At 37.7% G+C, this 9317-nt stretch overlaps 1 protein-coding gene across 4 annotated transcripts in view; it reads left to right on the plus strand.

Annotated features, from left to right (window-relative positions):
- ZFAND6 (zinc finger AN1-type containing 6) overlaps positions 1–6124 on the plus strand; it is a 75167-nt gene extending 69043 nt beyond the window's left edge. For all 4 annotated transcript variants that reach the window (XM_060157290.1, XM_060157279.1, XM_060157272.1 and 1 more), the window contains 2 exons: positions 2258–2371; positions 5209–6124. In XM_060157290.1, coding sequence (XP_060013273.1) covers positions 2258–2371; positions 5209–5357 — 263 coding nt within the window. In that variant the 3' untranslated portion in view covers positions 5358–6124. The remainder of the gene's footprint in view (positions 1–2257; positions 2372–5208) is intronic.
- Positions 6125–9317: the final 3193 nt, after the last annotated feature.

Consider the following 9317-nt stretch of genomic DNA (forward strand, 5'->3'; position numbering starts at 1 on the left):
GGGATAAAACAGTAAGCGAGACATTCAGCCCCTGCCCTCATGGAGCTTACATTCTAGGGGTATTTACTTATTAAAAATAAAAGGCTTTATGTATCCACATTTTGTTTCAAAAAAAAAAATGTAGATATTGGTAGCACTGTCTCCCATCTAGCTTTAGAATGTCCAGGTGGAATAATCATGTTATAGAGTTCTTCATTCATGCATATTTATTTGTTAGTTTGTGGTGTTTTGCCTTTTGTCATATTTTGTTAATAATGTGTTGACATAAGCAGGTTAGAATCCATTGCATCAAATGTTTGAGCATCTACTGTGTGTAGTTCACTGTGATAGGTGCTGGAAATTCAAACAGGGAATAGGATGCTATCCCTCTTCTCAGCAGGCTTACAGTATAGTTGGGGAAATGGAGCACATAAATACAATAGGTAAATAACTCAGTACTAATTCAGTTCAACAGATATTTATTGAATGCCTGCTGTGTAGTAGGAGGCACTGGTAACAAGGATGAAAATGACAGGTTCCTGCCCTGAAAGGTTAAGGGCAGGTTAAAGTCAAATAGGCATTTACAGGGCTTCCCTGGTGGCGCAGTGGTTGAGAGTCCGCCTGCCAATGCAGGGGACACAGGTTCGTGCCCCGGTCCGGGAAGATCCCACATGCCGCGGAGCCTGCGCGTCCGGAGCCCGTGCTCCGCAACGGGAGAGGCCACAACAGTGAGAGGCCCGCGTACCGGGGGGGGAAAAAAGGCATTTATAATATAATAGTGCAGAAAGTGCTACCGGGGATAGTAGGGTTTCCTAGTCTAAGTTGTGGGGGAGGGAATGGAGTAAGAGCTGATAATATAAGCTTAAACAAAAAAGACACATTGGAGTTAGCCAGGTAAGGAGGAGAGGGACAAGGGGGCATAGGAAAAGTGTTCCACATAGAAAGGACAACTTTTACAAAAAACCCAGAGGTAAGAGAGAATTTAGTATGTTCAGGGAAACTGCAAATACTTCACTATGCCTGAAGCATGGATTATTGTTGAGGAATGGTGAGAGACAAGGCTAGAAAAGAAGGATGAGAAAAATCCTGAAGGACCTCTGGGCTTTATTTATCCTGGGGGTTAGTGGGGAGTCGTCAAAGAATTTTAAACATTGGAGGGCACATCATTAGATTCTCATGTAAGGCAGATGACTTGGATGCAATGTGTGAAGCATGGATGGAAGAGGGGGCTCATGTGAAGTGCCCAGAATTTGGTAGAGAGTACTTAAGGGAATTAAGGGTAATCAGAATGAAACGTTGCAAGAGAACTGAGACAGGGTTTCCTGGAGGCTTTAAAGGGCAATTGAATGGTGAAATGAGAGAAAGGAAGCCCTTTTGAATTGGTTGTACACAGCAGAGGTACCTGGCATAGTCCCATAGATTGGTTAAGCAGTAGATTACTGAAGAAGGAGGACTGGTTGGTGATAAAATTGGAGAGGTTAAATCCTTGATCCCTGGCAAGTCACTGACTGTTTTAGCACAAGATACCATGTCTGCTAGGTCACCTGATAGATTCTAACTCTAGTAACAGCATTTGGGAGGGCCAGGGTAGTTAGTGAGAGGGAGTGGCAGGGGTCACATTAGTTAGGATTTAGGGGCAATAATTAGACCTGAATTTTGATGCAGCTGGCCTTGGCTTCAACACTTAAATCAATTTATTATCTTAATTGTAACATTTTAATCAATTTATCTTATTCTCAATATTTTAAAGGTTTTATATGAAACATTCTGAGAATTTTGAACATACTTAGTATTCCACTAAATCTTGGTTTCAGGCTTTTTCCCCTTATTCTCTTTGAAGTCTACATAGTTCTGAGCTCAACAGTATTTAGAAGTTTGCATGTGACCATTTTCTTACACACTCCCTTAGAATACCCAAGTAGTATTTGTGTTTTGTATGTCTTTTATTGGTCAAATACATAATTATTAGAAATTTTAGAAAATATAGTGCTTTTAGAGTCACTTGTTAACAAGTCAGTGTATAGTCTAGATTTTCTCCATGTGTGTATACATACATGCATACTTAACATACATATATGCATTTCACCAAAAGGGGGGTCATATTATATAAACTACTTTGTAACTTAATGTGAGCATCTTTCCATGCTAGTAAATAAATAAATTACTCAGTTATCCTCTGAATAAACAGATCAGTGGGGGTGGGGTGAGGGGTAACAACCACCCAAATTTCAAAATCTCATTGAATAATTAAATTTTACCACCTTCCTATTTTTATCAGCTTCAGTATCAGAAACGGCACAGCAGCCATCTGAAGAGGAAAGCAAGTCTCTTGAAAAACCAAAACAAAAAAAGAATCGCTGTTTCATGTGCAGGAAGAAAGTGGGACTTACTGGTAAGGGCCTAAATCACATGATTTAAAATTAAGATTTTATTTATGATGATGCATGACTTACTATTAATGGCTTCAATTAAGATTGTTTTTGTTCCCATATGAGTTAATAATAGATATGCTTCACCTTCTGAATTTTCTTAAATAAAAGTAGCTTTAATTACATACCTAATAGTAAAATGAATAGCTTTTCTTTTAAAAATTCATTTCAGCTGAGTTTGAGAATATTAGACAGGTAAGGTCAGTGCGCCAGGTGCTGTGAAGGGGCAAAGATGTGGCTCCTGCCTTCAGAGAGCCGAAATTGTTGTGTGTGAGAGAATATTTAAGTCCTTGGTGAGCTGTGAAGTACTTTCTCTATGTAAAGTGGCTAGTCACAGGTTGTCATGAGGGTTCAGAGAGCTCATATGTAAGGTGATAGCCGCGTGCTGCCACGCAATAAGTAATCAATACATGTTGACTACTGTAACAGAGCTGTTAGCTGGGATTGTTATTAAGAGAGGGAGGGGCTTCCCTAGTGGCGCAGTGGTTGAGAGTCCGCCTGCCGATGCAGGGGACACGGGTTCGTGCCCCGGTCCGGGAAGATCCCACATGCCGCAGAGCGGCTGGGCCCGTGAGATGTGGCCGCTGAGCCTGCACGTCCGGAGCCTGTGCTCCGCAACGGGAGAGGCCACAACAGTGAGAGGCCCGTGTACCGCAAAAAAAAAAAAAAGAGCGGGAGAAGAAAATGTTTGAAATATTACTTGGATATTTGGCAAAGAGAGTACATTTAAGTGCAGTCAAATAGATTTCTTTGGGAATTCAGGGATGAATGTGATTAATTTATATAAAAGAAGAGGAGTAGAGGCCCATCAAAGTCATGAAGGTAGAATGTTTCAGCTGGGTCTTGAAAGATGAGTAGGACTTAATAAGTGATGGAAATGGGAGCATTTCAGGCAAAAAAAAAAAAAATACCTTGAACAAAAGCTCACAGAAAGGATAGGGCATGTTTAGGGGACCGTAAAAGGGGATTGTAGCACAAAATATATGAAGAAGGGGGTTAGATACCACCATAGAGATAAGGCTAATGATGTGTACTGTGGTTAATTGATGGGGAACAGTTGCAGCTATAAATAGTTACCATTTATTGTTTACTATGTGCCAGACATTGTGCTGAATACTCTAAGAAATTGGCTTAAGAGGAGATAAGTTTGTTTGTTTTTTTAAATTTATTTTTGGCTGCGTTGGGTCTTTGTTGCTGTGCGTGGGCTTTCTCTAGTAACAGCGAGCCGGGGCTACTCTTCATTGCAGTACATGAGCTTCTCATTGTGGTGGTTTCTCTTTTGCAGAGCACAGGCTCTAGGTGCACGGGTTTCAGTAGTTGTGCCACATGGGCTCAGTAGTTGTGGTGCATGGGCTTAGTTGCTCCGCAGCATGTGCGATCTTCCCGGACCAGGGCTCAAACCCGTGTCCCCTGCATTGACAGGCGGATTCTTAACCACTGTGCCACCAGGGAAGCCCAAGATAAGATTTTGAGTAAATTGTGTTTTAGGAAGGTTTATCTGGCTAAGGTGTAGATAAAGAGGAAAGGAGATTTACAGTCTGATATCAGAGATGTTTAAGACTGGCCCATGCCTTGGCAAATGTATTTATTTAAAGAGTACAGACGTGAACAAGTAAGGCATTTTAAAGTGTACATATTTAGCATCAAATACTGTCTTTCTAAACCTCAGAAACTTGGACTTCACGATTAGAAAGAAGGCTGCGACTTAGTAATTTCTGTCTTGTCAGTCTAGTATTATTCTTGGCTCCATTTTTCATTCATTATTATGAAGTTATAGGGGAATTCCTTGGCGGTCCAGTCGTTAAGACTCCACACTTTCACTGTCGAGGGCCCAGGTTCCGTCCCTTGTCGGGGAACTAAGATCCCACAAGCTGTGTGGTGCAGCCAAAAAAATAATAATAAAATTTTAAAAATAAAAGAAAATTATGAAGTTACAGAGTATCTTTTTGAAGTTTAAAAAAATTTGGTAAAGGAAGTTTACATCAAATGTCAATGTTTAAAATTTTGATTCCTATCTTCCATTTCCAGTAATTCCATCATACCATAAAATCCTAATTTGGAGGTGCAGGACTGGTTTTATTTAAAGACTATCCACACTGCTTATTTCTCTGTTTTGGCTTCAGTTCTTGGGGCATTTCCCTAAAATCAGTAGCATTTATTGCATGTTTACTATATGTTAGGCACTTAATACTTCCTCATTTAATTCTTACTGTAACCGATTCCAAAGTTAGAGATGCAGAAGCTAAGGGTCAAGTAATTTGCCTGTGTTAGTAAATAGATTCAGGCTTAGGCAACCGTAACATCTCATGCTGTAAATCACTCAGCCAGATTACAGTTCACCTCTCCATTGGAGGTTAGCCAAGGAAAGCTAATATACTATGCTATTTGTTAACAGTTCTGTCAAAAGTTTCATTTCCTCTTCCTTAATTAAATCTTAAGATTGCCTTCTGACAGTATGCTTATTTTTTCACATTGTAGTATTTGAGGAGTGTTTCAATTTAGCAACCCTGTTTTTGATAGGAAGCAATTTGTGTCACGGGTGAAAACTTGAGCTCAGAGAAGTTGGTTATGACTTGGTCTGCTGATACAAACTTGTATTTGTATTTGTAGGTAGGAAAAAGAAATGAAGCTATCAGCTATGGATTTTGAGAATGTTACTAGGTTGTGAAACTGCTTGTTTGGAATGATTCTTTAGATTGCTGCCCTAAATATATGATCTTTTTAACATTAATTATGCTAGAGAGTTTAATATTTTTAGACCTTCCATTCAACTCACGTATGTGTATTAATCCATTTTCAGGGTTTGAATGTCGGTGTGGAAATGTTTACTGTGGTGTACACCGTTACTCAGATGTACACAATTGCTCTTACAATTACAAAGCTGATGCTGCTGAGAAAATCAGAAAAGAAAATCCAGTAGTTGTTGGTGAAAAGATCCAGAAGATTTGAACTCCTGGAATACAAAATCCTTTGACCATCTGCAAACTAAAAATTGACTTGAGGTTTTTTTTCCTAGTCATTGGGAATGTAGAGCAATGTATCTTGCATAGACCTTTTAATCATGCATGTCATCAGAAGAATAGATTTTTGTTTTTGTTTTGAAAATGACTCTGAACATTTATTTACATTGCAGTTTCTGTGGCTGAAAAGACTTAAGTAAACTTTACAAGTATTATCCTTTTAAGATCATTTTAATTTTAGTTGAGTGCCGAGGGCTTTTATAACAAACGTGGAGAAATGTTGGAGGGCTGTGATTTTTCCAGTATTAAACATGCATGCGTTAATCTTGCAGTTTATTTTCTCATTGTGTATGTATATATAGCTTTTCTCTGCAGCACGATTTCTCTTTTGATAAATGCCCTTTAGGGCACAACTAGTTATCAGTAACTGAATGTATCTTAATCATTATGGCTGCTTCTGTTTTTCATTAACAAAGGTTATACATATGTTAGCATATAGTTTCTTTGCACCCACTATTTATGTCTGAATCATTTGTCACAGGAGAGTGTGTGCTGAAGAGATTCTAAGTTTGTGTGTTTTTAAATTTTTTTGAGCAAGGGAAGGAAAAGCTGTATGCATTTCATTGCTGACTGCAGGTTTCTTTCAGATTGTGTTCATTGGTCTGTGTGTATACAATATGAAGAATGATCTGAAGTAATTGTGCTGTATTTATGTTTATCTACCAGTCTTTGGTTAAATAAAAAGGAAAACCATAATGTTCCCTTGTATTACTTTTTCTCTTATTCTTTCTGGTAGTTCATTTTGACTTTGGTCCTTCAGTTTTCTACTTTACTTAATTTTGTGAGATGAACTCACATCTGTTTGTGAGTAATCTTAGGATGACAAACTGTGATCTTACATTCCTGTGAGTCGAACATGTCATATTTTCTAGCTCTTGTCTGATTCTCTGTTCTGAACTCTGTCACACTGAATTAGCATCTAGCAGAAGCTTCGTTTTGGTAGGATTAGAGAAACAAACAGCATAGCTCAAACACGGCAGTTGGAGAATTGTGAAGTAGAAAGACCTCCAAAAGACCATTTGTCCTGTGGTTTCAAACTTACCTGGCCGCCAACCTTTTTAAAACTTGAAATATGTAAACAGATTAAAATAGTATTTTACAATACAAATGTCTATGTTTACATTTGTTTGCTTACTACTTGTGTACTCTATCTTAGTATGTATATTCTACCTTCATATGTCATATGTAATGATGGCTTAGCATTGAAATCTGTAAATAAGAGAAAACCATTATGACTATCTCAATAGATCCAGTTAAAGTATTTATTAGAATTTAATACCCATTCATGATAAAAACCCTTGATAAATTAGGACTAAAAAGGAATTTCCTTAAGGTGATAGTTTCTATGTAAAACCAAATAAACAAAAGACAAGCATCTTCCAAAAAGAGGAAAATTCATTTCCCTTTAAAGTCAGAAACAAAGGGCTGGTTTTCCACTATCAGTGCTTATATTAAAAATCGTGTCAGAGATCCTAGCCAATTTTATAAGAAATAGAAAGTAGTAAACTCATTATTTGTACATTACGTGTTTGTTTTTTAGAAAGCCCAAATAAATCTAAAGAGAAAGTACCAGAAATACAGGGTTTTGTTAGGTGGTAGGTGTAACATTAATTTTCAGAAGGCAGTTGCATTTCTTTATAGCAGAAACAACTAGAAAACTGGAGGACATCTTTTACAATACCAAGTACCTAGGAAATTAACAATGTATGTTGAAGACCTCTTTAAGAAAAAATTCTTAAACATTAAGAGATAACTAAGACCTCAAAAAATAGACATGTTCGTGGCTAGGCAGACAATATCATGAAGATGTCATTTGTACCCAAATAGACCTATAGATTCAAAGCAATTCCTATCAAAAATCCCACCAAGTTTTCTCTTGGAACTTATTAAAGTGATTCTAAAGTAAAAGATAAAGGAGAGCAAAAGGCTAGGACATTTCAGAAAGGAAGGAGCAGGGAGGTGGGCATTTTTCCTGCTGATGTTAAGACTCACTGTGAAGCCATGTTAATTAAAATAGTGTGGTATTAGCTAAGGGCTGTACAGAATCCCAGTAGATTAGACCAAAATGCCCAGAAAAAGCCATGCATGAGCTGAACTTGGTATAAGAGTGGTGGGACACCACACTGGGGAAAGGAGACTATTAGATACTGAGAGCACAACTCAGTGTGGAAAAAGGTGAAAATTGATCCCTATGTCATACCATAGGGGAAAAAAATTAATGTCTTAAATGTAAAACAAAAGTTTTAAACTCTTAAAAAAAAAAGATGATTACTGCTTAGACCTTGGGATACAGAAGGACTGTTTAAGACACAAAGCATTAACTGAAAGTATTATTGATGAATTTGTCTATTAAAATGAGGCATTTTAAACCAAAAATACCTTAAGGTATCTTCAAAGAAAGGGAAAAGCCAAGTTTCAAACCAGGAGAAGTTACAGTGCAAATCAAGACCATAGTAAAATACTATTTTACACTCATTCAATTGGCAAAAATGTAAAAGTCTTGCAGTATCTAGTGTTGGAGGGATTCCACACAATCTCTTAAAGTTTCCTGATACTAACCAAAAGTGGTTCAATCCTTCAAATGCTTTGGTAATTAATACCTTTTAAAGTTGGACTTTCAAACATCCTATAATCCAGAAATTTTACTCCTAAGTGTATACCCAAGACAAACTTGCACATAGGTGTAACAGGAGACATAGGAATTTTCATAGCATTGTTTACAGAAAGCAAAAATCCAGAAACCACTCAAGTCCCCACTGAAGAATGATGGGTAAATAAAATGTGATATATTACAATGGAATAGAAATATAGTGATCAGAACTAGAGATCCCTACAGACAACAAAATAGAAGTACCAGATAGTAAGCCAACACCTTTTTGCAAGTCACGTAGATGGAATTTATATGAAGAGAAGGCAGGGTAGTGATGACAAAATTCAGTATGATATCCTTAGATGGGAAGAGGCCAGGCATGTGGTACCATATGATCAAGGCCTTGACTTTTTTAGACATAACTAAAAGCAGGCTATGTGTGAGCCAATGCTGAGAGTCTTATGAACCAAGAATTATGATTAATCCAATTTCCTGTACCTGAAGTCCAAAGTCATAATTATGAACCTTTTTTATGACCACATGTTAAAATCGGGAGTTTTGGCAATGATTTGTTTGTTATTTTTTTTCTCCATGCACATGGTTTATTCTTAAAAACTTTTATTGAATATTTAGGAAAAAGTCCAAAATACAGGTAAATGAGTCAAAAGAGGTAATCCTTTTTAAAGATAATTATACAAATTGCTTAATTGCGACTTTAGTTCTAAGTAACTCAGCTTACTAGTATGGCTGACCATTTCTAATGTAGATGGTTAGTTGTTCCATGGTGTTTCTAGATAAAACACCAAAACCATGATTCATGAAAAAGATTTTTAAGTTGGACTTTTTTACAATTAAAAATTGTTCTGCAAAAGACATTGTTAAGAGAACAAAAAAACAAGCCACAGACTGGGAGAAAATAGTAGTAAAACACATAAAAGACTTCTAAATATAAAAATAACTCTTAACTGTATGAAAACAACCCAATTAAAAAGTGGTCAAGGGGCTTCCCTGGTGGCGCAGTGGTTGAGAGTCCGCCTGCCGATGCAGGGGACACGGGTTTGTGCCCCGGTCCGGGAAGATCCCACATGCTGCGGAGCGGCTGGGCCCGTGAGCCATGGCCGCTGGGCCTGTGCGTCCGGAGCCTGTGCTCCACAACGGGAGAGGCCACAACAGTGAGAGGCCCACGTACAGCAAAAAAAAAAAAAAAAAAAAAAGTGGTCAAAACATCAAGACACCTCATCGAAGATACACAGATGGCAAATAAGCAAATGAAAAGATGGTCAACATAATGTCATTGGA

Source organism: Lagenorhynchus albirostris, chromosome 1 (genome assembly GCF_949774975.1).
Source record: "Lagenorhynchus albirostris chromosome 1, mLagAlb1.1, whole genome shotgun sequence".
Taxonomy (NCBI): domain Eukaryota; kingdom Metazoa; phylum Chordata; class Mammalia; order Artiodactyla; family Delphinidae; genus Lagenorhynchus; species Lagenorhynchus albirostris.